The sequence below is a fragment of the Oratosquilla oratoria genome, chromosome 28 (genome assembly GCF_046742065.1).
Source record: "Oratosquilla oratoria isolate Oo_2021 chromosome 28, ASM4674206v1, whole genome shotgun sequence".
NCBI lineage: Eukaryota > Metazoa > Arthropoda > Malacostraca > Stomatopoda > Squillidae > Oratosquilla > Oratosquilla oratoria.
In genome coordinates this window covers 26,920,456-26,939,681 of record NC_134804.1, presented here as the reverse complement: position 1 = coordinate 26,939,681, position 19,226 = coordinate 26,920,456, and the positions used below count along the sequence as shown (strand labels likewise).

General features: G+C 36.7%; 1 protein-coding gene across 1 annotated transcript in view; it reads left to right on the top strand.

Annotated features, from left to right (window-relative positions):
• Window positions 1-18,992, top strand: part of LOC143040266 (uncharacterized) — a 28,741-nt gene extending 9,749 nt beyond the window's left edge. The window contains exons 2-8 of the mRNA XM_076211042.1: window positions 243-429; window positions 3,197-3,387; window positions 3,590-3,799; window positions 5,500-5,630; window positions 7,357-7,507; window positions 7,724-7,961; window positions 10,303-18,992. Coding sequence (XP_076067157.1) covers window positions 243-429; window positions 3,197-3,387; window positions 3,590-3,799; window positions 5,500-5,630; window positions 7,357-7,507; window positions 7,724-7,961; window positions 10,303-13,369 — 4,175 coding nt within the window. The 3' untranslated portion in view covers window positions 13,370-18,992. The remainder of the gene's footprint in view (window positions 1-242; window positions 430-3,196; window positions 3,388-3,589; window positions 3,800-5,499; window positions 5,631-7,356; window positions 7,508-7,723; window positions 7,962-10,302) is intronic.
• The last annotated feature ends 234 nt before the right edge of the window (window positions 18,993-19,226 follow it).

Below are 19,226 nucleotides of genomic sequence, written 5' to 3'. Positions count from 1 at the left end.
ATAAATCATACACCAGTTCTTTAAAAACTTTCTTATTATAGGCCTACATTATATAAAGTAATTCCCAGTACAAGTTGTTGCTTTGTTAACTTACACACAAATCACCTTAACACCTATGACATAGAGTCCATATTATTCAGATTCTTATAGGAATATGTTTATATGTATATAGATATGTGTTGTGTGTATAGTATCATTATTACGTATATGTATATATTTTTTTCTTCTTTTCTTTTTCAAAGATTTAAATCTTGTCATTCGGTACATTCTGATGGGCTACCTAACTGGCGCAGCTTTCACTCTCACACTGGTAGTGATTCCAGCCATAATTGTTATGGTATTTTCTCTTCGCTGGCACATCATTGATGGTCATCATATTACCAAATGGTACTGGATTTCTCATATCTGTCTTTGGGGCATCATGCAAAGGTATGTACAGTATGTGTTTATAGTTTGGGTAGTTTATTTGATCATTCGATTTTTATGATGTTTAATAAAATTTTGGAACAGAAGGTTTAATTTTAGATATACAGTGTTACCTTGAAGTCTGAACCCCTTGAACCATAAACAACTTAGAGTTGGAACCATGTTTTTTTTTTTTTCCTTCTTCTTCTTTTCTTCTTCAATAGCCCTAGTGAAAAGTAATGGGAATAAAAGAAATACCATGATAATGTCAATTGAAGTGAATAAAAAGATCATAGCTAAACATAAGAGTGGGTTGTTACTTATTTTGCCACTATATTTAAGATGCTGAAATCTATGGTGTCCACCATTGTAAAAATAAAGATAAAATTAAAGTAGAGAATGTTGCAAAAGGAATTAAAACTCCGCATTTATTTGTATTTTGTTTGATATTTTTTTCATTATTATTACTTGCTATATTACTTATCTTATTTTGCCTTGAATTGTATATATTTGCCATTGAAAGCATTTTGAAATTGCATTTCTATTTGGTCCAGGAAGGATTTTCCGTTAATTTCTATAAGGAATATTGATTTGAAGTTTGAACATTTCAAACTTGAATGGGATTTGGGAATTAATTAAATTTGAACTTTCAGGTACCACTGTATTGTATAAATGACCATTTAACTGTGAAAAGATAGCTGAAAGTGTTTAGCGTTTGAAATGTTTTGAAAGGCAGAAAAAAGCCTGTTGTGCATGATTAATTGGAGAAGGATAAAGATATAGGGGCAAATTACAGAGGATTGGTTGTTGTGTCATTTCCTAGACTGCCTGGCTGCAGTCTTATCTCTCTGAGTTTTCCTACAAGTCCTTTTTAGAGTGTATATTGTGTTGCTGGTGTGCATGATTGTGTACAGTGCAGTCTTCCATATGGTATGGGGTGAAGTGTTACATATATTGAAAGTGGCAGTTGCCGTCAAGTCTATTGAAATAAACACCTTGTGAGGATGGAGCCTTTATTAGTACAACAAATGTTAAGAACATAAGAACTTCATTCTTATGTTCTTAACATTTCAATTGTTAAATGAACTTGAAAAAGATGTAAGAAATGAAATGTCATGCTAAAGGCTCTGTCCTCACATGGTGTTTATTTCAATAGTGAAGTGTTACATCCTGGACAGTTATCTGCCATGTAGCCATCCAGCCTCTTCTGGTAAATTAGAAGGGCTGGATGGTGGCCATACCACAGCTTGGCCAGGTGGACTCTGTCCTCTTGGGTAGAGAGGATTTTTAGGGATGGATATCAGGGGGTCAGGCCTGCAGCATTATGTTGCCTTTCAGTTTGTTGATGAAGCAGTTAGTGATATGATTATGGATATGCTTAGAGCATCCCACAGTGAGCCTGGCTCGCAGCTTCTGTTACTTTCTCACCTCCTCCCCCCTTCCCCACAAGACCAAGTTGGGACATGATTTGAAACACACAGTCATTACCTTCCTGTCTCTTTCCCCATCCCCATTTCTTGCACTTAGAGCAAGACCTATCACATTATTGCCACCCAAAGTTCATTTCTAAATAAACAAATTCTCTCCATCATAGTTTACATTCAAACCAGACTAACAGAGCAATAGCTGCAAAAGACCATATTTAAACTATTCCTTGGGAAGTGAACCCATCACAAAAGTAAAAGAGGAAAAATATTTGGAACTGTTAATTAAAGACAACTTGTCACCTGACAAACATGTCAACATCATTGTGGAAAAGATGTATTGACTGCTGCAGAAGATTAAAGTGGCTTTTCACTATATGAATGAAGAGATGATGAAAAAACTCATCTGAACCCTGAACTGTAACAAAGGAATATGCATCAATAGTAGGGTCCTAATACAGTGAAGAATATATGCAAGATTGATAACAAAAGGCAGGAACTAAACTGGCACCTATCCTGGCAGATAAACCATATGAGAAAAGGCAAAAAGCACTGGGTCTGCCACCTTATAAGATCAAAGAGAAAGAGGTGATGATTACAACGTTGACAGGCGATCTTATGATTAAGGATGAGGGGGCTTTAAAAGCTCATAGGAACAAATTAAGAAAGACCATATGTCAAAAGGATGTTAAGAAATAGTTTTCCATATAGCTTAGAAAATTATATAGCCCAAGCTCAAACAATACATGAATTCAAATCTAAATATGATAATTGGAAATGAAGGATATAGATTTAAGTTAAAAAAATAAGAGTAGGAGATGGGAATCAGTGAGTGTTGCTCCATTCCTGTATACTACAATTAGGTAAATACAGCAGGGTCTGACAACCAGAGCAGATTTACCCCCTTGCTTCATTACACAGTAACCCCCCTCCCACCCTGAAGTTTCTCTACTTTCTACATTCTTTTTGGTTGTCTTCCTTTACCTGTTATTTCCATATTCCCAAATCTTTCCAACATTCTTTGATCAATCCTATCTGTCAGCTCTCTCTCCACTCCTGATCTTTGCCTCCCTTACATATTTCTTACTTTGTCCATCCTCATAACCCTCAACATATTTCTTAAATGCATCATTGCAAACACATTTAGACCCTTTTTTTTCTCTGCCTCCTTTAAATTCCATGTCTGTACCATAGTGTCATGGACACAATCACTCTCACATATAGTCTGCTCTTTGCATTTATTCCCAGATACCTGTTTCTCATAACACTTCCCATTCCCTCCAGACATTTACTTGGTCCCCTTACTTTGTAACTCATCTACTACTACATAATAACTTCATAGTAACTGTTTATTTCACCCATACCAGATATATTCTCTTGATTAAAACGGGAATTAAAGCACGGAAATCGCAAAACTCGAAGGACTTTGATGATTTGTACAGCCAGCAGAGTGATGTCTGTATGTTACGAATGTTTGAATCTTTTATGGAGTCTGCACCACAACTTGTACTTCAACTCTATATTATGCTTTCTTTCCAAGATTACACAGCATGGACAGGTTTGTTCTACTTTGAATTTAATGTTTCAGTTTCATATTGAAATTATGGACAATAGTATGTTATACATCATTACAAGTAGTTTATTTATTTATTTATGTATTTTATTATTTAATATAGAAATATGCTATAATCAATGTTCTATTGTGCATCAGGTTTTTCTTTTATTAAACAGGTCTTATTATATATTTATGTTTTTTTCAGCTATAACAGCCTTTTCATCAATGGTATCCCTGGGATGGGGCATAGCTGCATATACCAAAGCTATGCGCAATACCCGACAAGACAAACACAAAATGTCTTTTGTGGGGTTAACTCTGCAAACAATATGGAGAGCTGGAATGATAGGAGCACGTGTTGCTGCTTTGGCGCTGATTGCAACCGTACTTAAGGGGTGGTTGGTGATTATCATGGGTAATTTACATTTATATATCTTTGTGTTTTCTGATAATATATTGTTTATATTACTACAAATTTGTTTTGCTGTAGTGTCTTCAACCCAAGCAGTGGGGTAGGGTTTAGGGATGACCCTCCATTCAGAAGGTACTGAGATGGGAGGGCATTAAATGAGTTTTAAGGGGACCTGTTGTCATATACTCTTAGTGGAGTAGACTCATGTTAGGTCAATTTGGCTGAATTTTGTATAAGGTTTATTAGATTGAGTAAATAGCAAAATGTGTAAGTTAAATACAATTGATTATTTTTTACAAAAAAGAAAGATAATGGCATAGAATAATGAAAATAAGAGTTCACTAATAATGCTTATGGAAGCTTACATTTCCATTTATATTATATTTAGTATTTTTGCTCATGAAACCCACATCTACATGTTATATTCTAAGTTTATTATAGTATGTTGCCATATTGCCATGCAATTATTTTTTCTTATATCAGAATATATGAATCTCAAAATTCTTCCATTTTCTCACTTTCGGTTTCACCTTTCACTAGTTGAGTATTTGTTTTTGCATAATTATACAAAATAGAAAAGAATATACTTTTGGCCATGTCATCTCCTCATCCATTAACAACTATTCTCCATTCACTTCTATCTTTTGCTATTGCAATCTTTCTTGCTCAACAAATATTACTATTGTATGAATATTAATATACATATATATATACTATAATTTTATTGGCCAAGTGGGTTAGGGCATCATTGCTTAGTGCAAAGGTCAAGGGATAGCAGTTCAAACCCTGGCACCAGCAAAATTGAACCAAGAGCATGGTTCATTAAATTCCACAGTACACAGTCCTCTGCATCTTTTCATGGAGGTGAGGGGTTGACAGGTTTTGAAAATGGACAGCTTCACTGTCCATTATGCAGGACCACATGTAGTTACCTGTCATTGGTCTCAACCAGGACTAATTCTGGTAAAGCAAACTTTCATATACAGCTTCTGATATAGCATGAAATAATGAACTTTTTATAAAATCAAAGGCATTTCTAGTGAATCCCTTGTGCCTACATGACATTATATGTTATTGATTTGGTTTAACATTGCAAATCTCCCCCCATCAGGAGGCTAGGATGGTGCACCTTTACAGAGGACTTTGTAGCATGGAATTTAATAAACTGTGCCCTTAGTTCAACTCACCGTTGGTAGGGTTTAAACTGCCATCACTTCGACCTCTGTTGCAAATAGCAAAACCCTAATCTGCTTGGCCAGCGAGCATCCAGGATATTATTATATATTATGTAATAATAATATATAATAGACAACATAATATAGTAGAAATAACCTGTAAATCCCTCATGATAGCATTATGCAAAAATAACATTTTACATTACCATACTAATTTTTTATTTAATTAGATCAAGCTTTCCAGTAAATTTAGTTCTGTGAAATTGAGCTCCTACTGTAAAACTCATTTAGTACCCATTCATTCTCAGCACCTCATGTACAAAGGGTCAACCTTATATATTGTAATGTGATTTGTACCACTAGTACATGATTATACTGTAATCTATGAAAAATCTAAATTCCAATATACTGCATGTGAAGTCATGGCACTCATAGGTTTTATTATTTATGTTTATTTATTAGAACTAAAAATAGCAGAACTTACATTTTTGAGGATATACTGACTAATTTTTTCTCTATTCATTGCAGCTATTCATATGATTACCATGTTTGGTTGGGTAATTTGTCAGAATACAGAATTTTGTTCTACTAAATGGGAAGAGCGACTTTTCAACATCATCATGGCTGTTATTTACTGCATCAGTTTCTTCAATCTTAAGGTTAATAGCTTTATTTTATTTTTGGTAATGGATTGCATGAAAGTGGAAGACTAGAGGAAGAGCCTGGCCATGGAGTGGGGAAGGGGGAGAAGGTAGGAAGTGCCCTGGGAGTGGTGTGGAAAGATGGAAATGGAGTACTAGTTACTTGTAGCCTGCCACACTCCACTATGGACATCCTTACCTTGATAGACAACCTTTGGCAAAACCCTAGGACTGAAGGTGTACTTTCTTTTGCCATACTGGCATGGCATGCCTCACCCCAAGGATGAGATGGATAGATGGGGTAAAAGGGGTATTGGGAAAGAGTGGAATGTCTGTTGAGAAAGGATGGGAGTGGAGAGAAGATAGGGGTGAATGGAGAATGGTTGTGTATGGATGATGTGATGCATGAGGGGGAGTGGATGGGAGATGGGGGTTGAGGGAGTATGTGTGAAAAATAAATTGATGCAGCCTGAAGGGATTTCTCCCTGTCTTCTCCATTTCTGCATGAGTGGACGGAGAGGGGGGTTGCTGATTTAATGAAGTGGCCTTGCTGTGGATGTGCTGTGTCTCATGACACTGCTTCTGACCCAGGGCAGTGAGCAAGATGCAGGGATGACCTGTCATCCAGGAGAAGCCAAGATAAGAGAGGGAAGGGGGGTGGATGGGAGTGGAGTATGTGGGAATGGAATGGATGGGAGTGGTTTTTATGCCTTTGTTTTTTGGCTACCTCCCTTGTAAGGGGGAAAAAGCCTTTGGTATATGTATGTATATATGATATACATAAGAGAAGAAGAGAGAAGGAGTTTGAATGTGTTTGAGATGAGGTGTCTGAGAAGTATGGTGGGGGTTACTAGGCTAGATAGTGTGAGAAATGAGGAGGTGAGGAGGAGAACAGGGGTGAAAAAGGATTTGGGAGAGAGGGTTGATGAAAGAATATTAGGATGGTTTGGACACATGGAAAGAATGAGTGAAGAAAGACTAGTAAAGGAGGTATGGAAGGCAGATGTGGAGGGAGTGAACATGAGGGGACGTCCTAGGATGAGGTGGATGGATGGGGTGAAGGGGGCTTTGGGGAAGAGGGGAATGTCTGTTGAGGAAGGAAGGGAGAGGACGGAAGACAGAGGTGAGTGGAGAATGGTTGTATATGGATGATGTTGTGACTGCATGAGGAGGAATGGGCGGGGGGGTGGGGGGTGGGGTAGTATGTGTGAGTAAATTTTGACGCAGCCCGAAGGGATTTCTCCCCGTCCTCTCCTTATATGCAAAGGGGGACGGAGAGGGGGGGTCGCCGATTAAATGAAGCGGCCTTGCTGTGGATGTACTGTGTCTTGCGACACTGCTTCTGACCCAGGGCGGTGGGCAGGGTTCAGGGATGACCCGTCATCCAGGAGGTGCTCAGATGAGAGGAAGGGTGGGAGGGGTGTGGAGTGTATTTAGGGATGAAATGGGTGGGAGTGTTTTTATGCCTTTCCCTTTGTGGCTACCTCCCTTGGAAGGGGGAAAAAGCCTTGGTATATGTATGTATGTATGTAAATATATATTTGAAACAATATTTATTTATTTACATATTCATGCTCATTGCCCAGCGATAACATAGTGCACACACTTATGCAAGAAGACATGCCTACATTCACCCTCGTACCATAATAACTCATGCAGACATTACATCACATATCTGCCTGCTTATGTCACATTTGTAACAATATGTATTTATTTATATATATTATTTTTCTCTCCCTGACAGGAAGGACATTCTAGATTGCGGATGTTGTTGTTTTACAGTATTACAGTAACTGAAAATATAGCTTTCATGTTACTATACTACTACCTGGGTAATCACAGTATGTGGATCAAGATAACAGGACTCTCAATTGTCTTTGGAGGAATGACTCTAGGTAACTTTTTTCATATATAGATTTCCCAAAAACTCTTGATTAATGTAGCAATCTTTACCATAGATATGTACTATATCATAGTGTAATTATATGTGATAGTCATGTTGCTATACTATTTAGAGGATCATGGATGAATATCAGTATATAGAGCCACCCTTCTTATTAATGGGTTTAAGGCTTTAGTACATGTGCTTGAAAATATAAATATATTTTCAGGTCTTCTGGCTATGCTAATGTACTATAGGTTTTTCCATCCCATTGGCCCAATTAAACCTTCAAATATTTGGTTCAAAAAGCAAAACAAAGTTTCATCAAGTAATGATATGGAAAAAGGTCATTCAGGCACCCCTTCTGTGAAAGGCAAAATGGAAGGCACATCTGATGAAGAGAAGATGAGTTCTCATCGACATTTCAAATTTCAATTTCCACCATCCCAAAAAAGTTCTCCTACAAGGTTGGTAGGATTACTATGATATAACTAAAACATTCATTTTATATATTATTTTAAGTAGACAATAGGAAAAATGTCTCATACTAAAAAAATGTAGATTCTTTAACCCATTTGTGCCTATGTTGCATATTAGAAATTTTATTCAAGGTAATGTGAGATGATTTTATTCAGCTGGGGAGTAACCAGGGCAAGAATGAGTTGAAGATATCTTGATTAACCCATTTGTGCCTGTGTTGTAATCTTATTTTAATTTCTCTATGCCCATTCCCTGCTTAGTGCCATTCCTAAAATATAATGCTTATAATTAAATGCATTTGGCCATTGAATCTTATTGAAAAATTTATATATGTTCTTCCAAACTCCCAAAGTGTACCCATTTGTTAATCTGAGGCTATATATAATCAAATAGAATACTGGGCAAAATTAGAATCATATAAGCATGTTGAAATTGGTATGCATCAATAACAAATTAATATGGTACTAACATATTTTAGGGAGTTGCTAAATGTAAAGGAGGATAGGGAGGGAAAGGTAGTTGCAGTGGGAAGCGCTAAGAAAATGACCGTGATGAGTGAGGAAAATGGAGAAGTAAGGAAAGATAAAGTGAAGGCAGTTGTTAAGATGATGAGAGCAGGTAGGGCACCTGGGTTGGATGGATGTCATGCAGAATGTCTGAAAAAAAGAAGGTACAGTAATGGTGGACTGGCTGGTGAGGTTATTTAATGTTTGTTTAAGAGAGGGTAGAGTGCCAGAGAGGACTGGAGGTGCCTGTATAGTTCCGCTTTACAAGGGAAAGGGGGACAAGTGTGAGTGTAGTAGCTTCAGAGGGTGGTTATTTAATGTTTGTTTAAGAGAGGGTAGAGTGCTGGAGGACTGGAGAGTGCCTGTTTAGTTCCACTTTACAAGGGAAAAGGGGACAAGTGTGAGTGTAGTAGTTTCAGAGGTATAAGTTTGTTAACCACTTCCATACGGTGACGCCTACATAGGCGTCATGAGGAGCAAGTGGGTACGCGATGATGCCGACGTCAGCATCTTGATTATATTTATTGTAGTCGTACCTACGTAACCTCCATTCTCTCTAAACTGGCTTCATCATATTTTCTATGGTTATCAAAATTCACGGGTGAAAGAGAATGAACGATTGAGCACTGACTTTATTTTTTATAATGCGATTATTATGACGCAACATTGCACGTCGGGCAGCTAATGCTGCCAGACATGCGATGTGCCCCGGAGTGAAGAGAAGTGTAGTTGAGAAGGCATATGGGAGGGTCTTGATTGAGAGGATTATAAGAGGAACGGAGGGAATAATTGGTGAGGAACAGTGTGGGTTGGCAGGTAGGGGTTGCATAGATCAGATTTTTGTGTTAAGATAGATATGTGAGAAAGTTTTAGGAAAAGGTAAGGATGTTTTTTGGGCTTTTATGTATCAGGAAAAGGTTTATCAGAGTAGACAGGAAGGCACTCTGGGAGGTATTGCATATATATGGGATAGGAGGAAAAGGGCAAAATGTGGTACCATTTCAAAAAGGCGGAAGTAAGGAGACACCACTAAATTATAGGCCAGTATCTCTGACCATCACAATAGTGAAATTATATGAAAGGATTGTGGAAGATCAGTGCATCAAATATCTTGAAAAGGTGAACATTCTGACAGACAATCAGTTTGACATCAGATGTGGATGGTCATGTGTATGTTGAACCTTTTAAGTTTTTACTCAAGAGTAACTGATGTGCTGCAAGACGGAAGTGGGTGGATACTCATTGGCCAAGCGGGTTAAGGCATCGCTACTTACGACAGAGGTCAAGGTGAAGCGGTTCAAACCCTGCCACTGGCGAGTTGAACAAACAGCTCTAACTTGCCTTTCTCTCTCAGTTTTTGTCATTCAACTCTAACACATTCATCTTTCTTCTCTTAAACATACTACCAGTATCTTGCCTTTTGTTCATATTTGTATAACATCCATACATATTCAATGACCCAGTTACCAAGGTTTTGATTAGAGTCCTCCCAGAGTGGGGTATTCCTAGTCCCCACACTCCATCCCATTTTGTTGCCCTCTATGGTATGCATGGGAGCACAGTGGTGACATTCTTTTCCTTCCACCACCATAGGAGTTATATAACAAACAAAATACTCATAACTTCAGAGCTTTGCTCATTAATAAATACATGATTCAAATGTATTTTACATGTACATTTGAAAACTTAATAGAGGCCTCATATAATAGGAATCAGTTGTATTTGATGCTAAATTATTTTATTAAATTGTGCAGGGAAATCTAGGTACAAATGGGTTAAGAACTTAACTAAACCCCTTTTGATTTTTACATTTCTGTTTCAGATCTCTTGATGGTGTCAGCTTGCCAAGCTCTCCAGAGTCCTGTTCCACAGATGTTTCTGACACACATCTATCTTCACTTAACAATTATAGACCTCGTTCTGCCTTAATGTGCTCTGTACAGGATTTACTAGCTAATTTGCCTCCAGGTGTTGATGCCTGTATAGCTGAATTGGGAAGTGAGTGTTTAGTAGAAAGAGAAACATTACCACCTGAGGGAATTGATAATATTGGTAATGATTGTGTGGATATCAGTACAGTGAAAGAAAAAAGTGTTATATCTATGGAGAAAAGTCTGACCAGGGAATTTAATAAGAAACTTTCCAGTTATGATCTTATAAGTGATGTAAAAGAAGAATCCATGAAAAGAAGTGATGCAGGTAGCTCATTCAACTCTCAGATGGAAGATTTCCCTAAAGACAGAAATACTATGGAAAGTACTCACAGTAGTCCAGATAACATTGGAGTGCCTTGCCCCCGTACACTAACTTCTTACTATTGCTCATTCAGTGGTCCAGGATCAAAAACATTAAGAGAAAGTAACAGTGTTAGTATTCTACGAACTAGTTTTAATCATGGAAACAAAAGAAACAACAGCAGTGACTTAAAAGTGAATTCTCAAGTACAGATTAGTTCAGGAAATTTATCTAAACTGACAACATATGATGGTAGTGTGGAAATGGATTCTCAGGTACCATGTTCACATTTGGAAGCTCCTACAATGGAGAGGGTGAGCATTGATCAAGACACGTTATTAGAACTCTCAGAAAATGTTCCTGGGTCGGGCAACTATGAGAATATTTATAATTACAACCAGATACAAGAAAATAAACCACTTGAGCTACCTCGTAAACCAAATATTGCAGGATTTCCAGCAGTGACATCAAAAAATCTTGATGAAACTAGTACAACCCATTCATCGATACCACATGATTATGAAAATATTTGTGCTGTTAATATAAATCGTGCAATGCTGGGTGTGCGACACTGGAAAACCTATTCTGACATTGAGGATAGAATACATGACTTCAGCACATACAGGGACAGATTACAAGTTGATAGTACGCTTACATCAAGTTTACATTCAGATTATAGTACATTAAAGGGCCTTTCTTACTTTGTCACTGAAGATGGGGAATCTGTTAAATCAAGATCTCTTCCAGATTTAAGTTGTCTACATCTTGCCCCATGTATTGAAGAAGAGGAAGAAGAAAAAGAAATTTATTCAGTAAAAGAGAAACATACCAAGCAAAAAGGAGAGGAACCCCAAAATTCTCATTTACTTGAAGTAATAAATCAGTTACGTGCTAAGAAACAAGTTAATAGGAAGTCCAGTTCAGTTGATGACATTCCAAACTATGAAACAATTTGGGTTGGTGAAGTGGAAAAACCAGATGTCAGCGAAGATTCAACTGGTGCTTGTTCCCTTGTTAATCAATCTAGTCTGGTGACCACAATAAGTGATGTAAGGAATAAAGAATCCTTATGCAATCTATATTATTCCACAATGTCTGACCTATCACACAGATATTATAGTGAAAGAATGTTGCGACAAAATAGCTCAGTTAACTCCTCCATCTCCAGAGCAAGTGTGAAAGAGCTATCAAGAGCAAGTGTAAGAGAGCTGTCAAGAGCGCATGTAAAGGAGCTATCAAGATCAAGTATGAGGGAATTATCAAGGGCAAGTGGCAGAGAAATGTCAAGAGCTATATCAGTTCCAGATAACAACGTTTTAAAAGAAATAAGTGAAATAATAGAACAACAAAAGTTACACGAGCAACCTAACATCCAACAAAGTGATGAATGCCTAGTAAGTAATCAAATTATTAACAGAACTCCCAATAGATTGCTAATATTCCAGAGACAAGCAAACAGTACTCCTGCTGAAGGTAACAAACCTCGAAGGAAATTTTCATTACTCCGTGAGAGATTTGAATACCCCAATTGGACACCTTTACGGTCACCGCTGAATTTGAATTCTGCTAAAAGAAGAAATTCTATACAAGACAAAACTGCTAAAGCACTACAGGCAGGAAGAAAAATATTCAACAGACCTCGTGTCCACATAATCACACCAAAGAAGAATGACTCCAAAGATAAAGACATTCCTAAGTCTAAAAGTCCATTCAGGAATGAACTTACCTCTCCAACAGGTGCATCTAGTCAGATGACGGCAGAAGAAGTTCTTGAAGCACGCTTAAAAGAAAGACGAGAGGCTTTAGCAAAGGCTATGTACAAATCAGTGCCAGTGCCAAAGACAATAGAACCTATTGTCACGAGGACAAACATTCAAACCACTCCACTTAGAACAGATACAAAATATGTTAATGACAGGTACTCTGCACTTCAAAAACATCTTGGGATTAATACTGGACCAGCCACTGAAAAGAGTGAAACCAAAGAATCTCCAACAGGCCCAAAAACTAGCACTCCTGAAGTGAGTAGTAGACAGTTACCACAAATTAGCATATTAAGTGCAGTTTCCTCTGTTGTACCTTCTCCAGATGCCCTTTCAAAAACCAATTCCACTGAAGGAAATGTTCAAATAGCAAATATTGTTAACTTGAAGTCCACAACAGATTTAAAGACTACAGAGCTTAATCAAAACCCTTCAGCAAATATATTTGAAATTATCCGATACCCTCTATCAGAAAATAGAAGAAATCAGCACAAGAGTTCTTCTGTTATTACTTGTATTCAACCAGAAGAGAGCACCCCTTTGCACAGCAAGCAGAAACCTTCTGTAACACTGCAGTTTGAGAGACAAATGAATGCTGATTTCAAAGAACCACAGGAAAGGTCAGGATCACTTAAGGAAAATATTTTCAAAAAACCAGAAATACTTCCTGCAACAAATCTTCCTAGACTGTCTACAAAATCTGACCAGGAGAATATTGAAAATAAAGATAATTGTGATTTACAGTCAAGCACTGTCACAAGCTCACCAGTACACTTAAAAGAAAAAAGCAAATATGTTCACACTAGTGGAGGGAAATTTTCCCCATCATCATCATTCTCACATCCCTCAACACTCTCTCCCAAGTCTAAGATATTTGTACACAGAATATAATATTTTTGATTAAATGTACATGAAATTGTCAATGAATCAAAATAACCTAATGTTACCTCCTGTACATTTAGGTAGTTTTATATAATATTTTCTTTTTACTAGAAGGAGATGACTTCTAAAAACTCAAAGACAGGAGTATGGATGATGAAAATTTTTACTTACTCATTCCTCTTCCATTATTAATCATGTATATGATTCAGTCTTAGTTCAATGTGATAGAACTACTCTTCAGAGAGGACTATGATATCGAAATAAACACCAAATGTGAGGACGGAGCCTTTATTAGTGTGACATTTTACTTGTTACAGCTTTTTCAAATACATAGTTGTGAGACACATGACTGAGAATAAATAAAAGGAATGAGGGTGAGGTCACTGAATACTAGGAAAAGTTAAGCAGAAGGTGGACCAAAAGTCTGGGAACAGGAAAGGTTAAGGATGAGATGGGATAGTTGAGTGGGGGAAGGACATTAGCTCACAACTGAGGAACAAAAAGAAGAAAAGAATGGTGGACAACAACCTTGAGAGGAAAAAAGGACTTAAGAGGGCAACTGGGGCTAGCTTAAAATTTTGTTGGCAATGGGTATTAAAGGAATCAGGTGGGGCGAGATATTGAACATACCCTAATTTTGTTCAATTGTGTTAGTTCCTTGTATGATGGCTGCTTCCAAACATTCTCTACGTATCTTGTTGGACTCATGTACCATAAGTTCTGCATTCTCCCAGTCCATCAGGTGGTTGCTAATGTTCCTGTGTGCAACACACCCATTGGTGGACATCATATCAGTGTTCTTATATCCAGGTTTTTAGATCGAGTGATGTTTCTCCATGCTCGGGATGTGAAAAATCCTATATTTACATATAAAAATACTTATACCGATGGCTATTTCCCCCTTACAAGGGAGGTAGCCAAAAAGGGATGACCCATCATCCAGGAGGTGCTAAGATAAAAGGGAGGGTGGAGGGGTGTGGACTGTATTTCAGGGATGGAATGAGTGGGAATGATTTTATGCCTTTTCCTTTTTGGCTACCTCCCTTGCAAGGGGGAAAAAGCCTTGGTATATGTATGTATGTATGTAAATAAATGTAGGATTTTTCACCTCCTGAGCAAGGGGAAACATTATTTATTTAAACTTCCATAATTTTCTCTGTCAAATTTCAGGTTTAACCACATTCATAAGTGTTATATAATTTCTACAGTAATAGAGGTACTTTGAAGGTATAGGAGTAAAATTGTTATATTAACTTTCTATTGATATATTGAATTCCTGTCGTATTTCTCCTTAGAATCACCCAATTCATCTGTTGAAATTCCATGAGCACAAATTACCAACTTCTGGACCCGTGTCGTTTAAGAGTCAGTTTATTATTTATATTGATTATGTACTGTTATTTGCTACAATGAAATATATGCCCCGTTCTGTATAATGAACCACCAGTTCCATTAAATACTCCCTTACCTTTTCAACAGTGAATTCTGTAATTAATTTGGGAATGAAATATGCTCATTAAGCAAGGTTCTACTGCACTTGAAGTTGTAACAAGTTAAACATCATACTAAAAACGGCTCTGTCCTCACATGGCATTTATTTCAATAGCTTTGTCAGCAACTGCCACTTTCAGGACTAGGATGGTGCTTTCTTTTGAAAGACTTTTATAAGCATGGAAATTTAATGTACCGGCTAGTACACATTAATATGACTTTGCTTGCCACTATGTAGTCACAAATCACCTCCATTCCTGACCTCTTACCCAAGTAGTGATGTTCTAAGCTGCTCAGCCAGCAGGCAACTCACATATGTAAATACTCATAAATTTATTTAAACTTCCATAATTTTCTGTCAAATTTCAGGTATAACCACATCCATAAATGATATATAATTTCTACAGTAATAGAAGTACTTTGAAGATATAGAAGTAAAGTTGTTATATTAACCTTCTATTGATATATTGAATTCTTGTGGTATTTCTCTTTAGAATCACCTGATTCATCAGTTGAAATTCCATAAGCACGAATTACCAACTTCTGGACCCTATGTCTTTTAAGAGTGAATTAATTATTTATATAGATTTATGCACTGTTATTAGCTACAGTGAAATGTATGCTCCATACTGTAAAGAATATACCAGTATAATGAACTACTAGTTTCATTAAATGCTCCCTTACATTTTCAATACAGTGACTTCTGTTATTCATTTGCCTCAACAGTCAAGTCACATGGGCAAAAGTGATAACCATGGTCACAGCTATGCACCTATTGTCATATGTCCTTCACTATCACCACCTACATTCTCCAAAAACTGCCAGTAGTAGGCTGGCCATGCAGGTATTTAGGCAATGCTTGGTGAAGAAGTAGAAAAAAAAGGCATTGAAAACATGCCTCTGATCCTCAACAATCAACAGGCTGGTAATGTCTCACAGGCAGTGGTCAAGCTAAGGTGAGTTGGGTTGCTGCTATCTTCCAACAGTTATTTACTTTCCTCATTTGAACTATAATTACATTACATGATGAAATTAGTAAAGGCTACATCTGCCTATTGTCTCTCCCATAATCGTGTTGATATGTCTACCAAGTGATGGATCTTTTATCAACACTCCCAAATCTTTCTTTTGCTTTCATAATGGGTTCATTTCCCAAGGAATAGTTTAAGGATGGTTCTTTGCCACTATTGCCCATTTCCATTAGTTTGTATTTTTTTCATATTGAACTTCATTTCCCATTCTTGGCTCCATGCAAAAATAGTGTCTAGATCTTTTTACAATAGTCCTCCTTGTTTTTCACTCTTCTCATGATTTTTGCATCATCTGCAAATCTGTTAGCATAACTTGTTCCTTCCATCATGTGATTGACATAGACAAGCACTGAAAATTGTGGAACTCTGCTTGTTACTACACTCCATCTTGACATCTTATCCTATACTTCTGTAGTCATATCTTTCCTTTAAAAATTCTTTCATCCATTCAAGTACTTTGCCTCTTAGTCCTCTAATTTCCATATAAGTCAACTGTGAAGTACTTTATTCATCTCTTCAAGATATTTGGTCCATCAATCTTTCACAATCCTTTCAGATTTCACTATTGTGCTAGTCTGTGATACCAGCCTATAATTTCATGGTGTCTCTTTATTTCTGCCTTTGTGAATTGGTACCACATTTGCCCTTTTCCAAGTCTCGTGGGAAAAGAAAATTCGCGTCCCGGGGAGGGTCGATACGAGACACGGAACTAGTGTAAATACGGGACGTCTGGTCACCCCTGTTTTTTCTCTTGGCTCATTTCATCAGGGTAGAATTGATATCGTCAATTAGGCCCCAAATAATCTTTAATAACAGCCATCCTACATTAAATTTTCCACGTAGCATAATTACTACCATTTAGTTACAATAACACTTTTCAGCTCAGCTATAATGAACACTTAAAAGAGGCAATTTTAACCACTCACCAAAGTTCCACAGCAACTAGAAGTAGGCACTCTAAACTTCATTGCCGGTTAACCTACCACAGCAATAATTGCGGATGACGCGCATCACACTTTAATAAAAGCGTTGGTAGGTTTGGTAAGAAAAAAAAAAATATCGGCCTAATATCTTGCAGCCATCAGACCTCTTTTATATCCTGTCTGGGCCCATAAATTGATAGTAGTCTTGATAACTGGTTCCAGCTATAAAGTTGACAAAATCACACAAGGACTTTACCGTGATTTATTCTGAACTGAGATACTACAGCATGGTAGCAAGGAATGATACAATTTATACAGAAAACGTGATATTTGCATAAGAGAAAATTAAACAATATTATGGCACACTAAACTATTAATAAAATTGCATCAAGAATGTGGTACAAAATATAAATCCAACAAGAACCACATGGTCACTCGTAACCACTGGACACTCCTAATTCAATTATTCAATCACCTCGGGTTTCTTTGTTAAAATCCAGTCTTGCAGGTTTATCATTGCCTCTATATTGTGATGGTACTTTCACTCACTGGATCATTATATCATTCACTGTTATGTTTTATATGTTGACCTGTGATTGTTCACTTCCTTCTGTCTCCCATTCCTCCTAGATTACCCTTCCAAAATTACAGTTGCCCAATAAAATTATGTTCTTTTTCAGTTGCTCAGCTGTATGATTACTTCAAATCTTTGTACTGTTTCATTTCATCATTGATATTATTGCTGATAATTTCATTCCTTGATAATAATATGAGCCATATCTAATATTTTTACCCTTTTCTTATCTTTATCTCATTTAGATTTCTTAGGAACCACCTTTTCAATTTCTGAAATTCACTCTCCAATAAAAAAGAAGTGTCCTCTCCTGTTCATTCCTCATCTCTTTTTCTATAGTTTTCTTAACTAACTCTATTAGTTCCACTTATTCTAAGCACTTTTTTTTGTCCTTGTTTTATTTTCCTATTTTTTTCATTTCCTCCAGTCTTCATGTTGCTATGCTTCACATCATGATCATCAATCGGAAGAATATGCTTCTATCACAATTTGGTAAATACATACCGGCGTCATTCCCCATGGTCTCTGAATAATTCACAGTAATCTCTAAAAATTCCATTCGTTTAACTTGTTAAACTCTCTCTTCAATTTCTGAATATCTTATTTATATTGTCACTGTTGATGCCATTTCACTCAATTTGTCATTCAGTTCATCTGTTTTAACGATCTGATTGACCACATGCTTCTTATATGCTTTCCGGTTTCAACCATATCCACTATTACTTTTCGAAGTTTCATAATTCCCATTCTAGTTTAAGGTAGTTCTAAATTACCTAGTTTCATCATATATTTTTCATAATTACAGCCTTGCTTCTGTCAACTGTCAGCAACAAATTTACATATTCCACCTTCTGTAGCCATATATAATATGATAGTTCGGGTTTCACTTACCCGCCAAACCAATAATTTATGTTGTAATGCTTTTCGCTATTTCAATATCACAATTTTTTTTTCAAATGTGTCTGGTGAGGCAGCTGTCCTTTTACTGGTACCATGTAACCCAATAGTACTACCTGCGACATAGTCGGATTGTCGGCGATTAAACCGGCTCCTCCACTTTTCACTAGTGCTGGGCAAATACCGCTAATTTCAATACCGGAATTACCGGTGAACAACAATACCGTTACCGATATTACCGGCAGTGTACCGGTAAAAGACTCGTGAGGTAGTAGTGACGTCCCAAGTTCCAGTTGAGTTCGAAAAATCAATGTTTTTGTCCTTTAATAAGCTATATCTCTGGTTCTATTTTACATATCAATTTTATTGTTATGTCATTGTAAAGGGAAAAAGTAACTTTAATTGGTGCTACTATAGTATGCTATCTACCGCACGAGTGAGTGAATGGAGGGTGTCTGAGGGTGGGTGTGGTGTATAAAACTTTCGTCCGCGTCTGTCTGCATGCATGGGTTCATGTTTGGAGGGTGTATGTGGGAGTGGGGGTGTTTGTTAATACACACACACATACACATATAATGAACTTTGACTAATTTGTAATAAATGTTTTCTTAAAAACTAACCTAAACTGACTAATTTGTAATAAATGTTTTCCTAAAAACTGTTTTTAATGCTGTTTTAATACTTATTTCATACAAATTAGCCCAGCACGTGATCCAAAGACCAAGGTGAATACTCAAGGATATATTAATTTCATTGTCAGCATGTTTTTTTTTTCTCAATTATCTTTTCATACAAATTAGTTCATATTCTTATTTAGAAACAGAAGCATATTGGCATTTTCATCAATTAACAATATATATATATATATATATATATATATATATATATGTATATAATATATATATATATATATATATATATATATATATATACATATACATGTCTTCGTT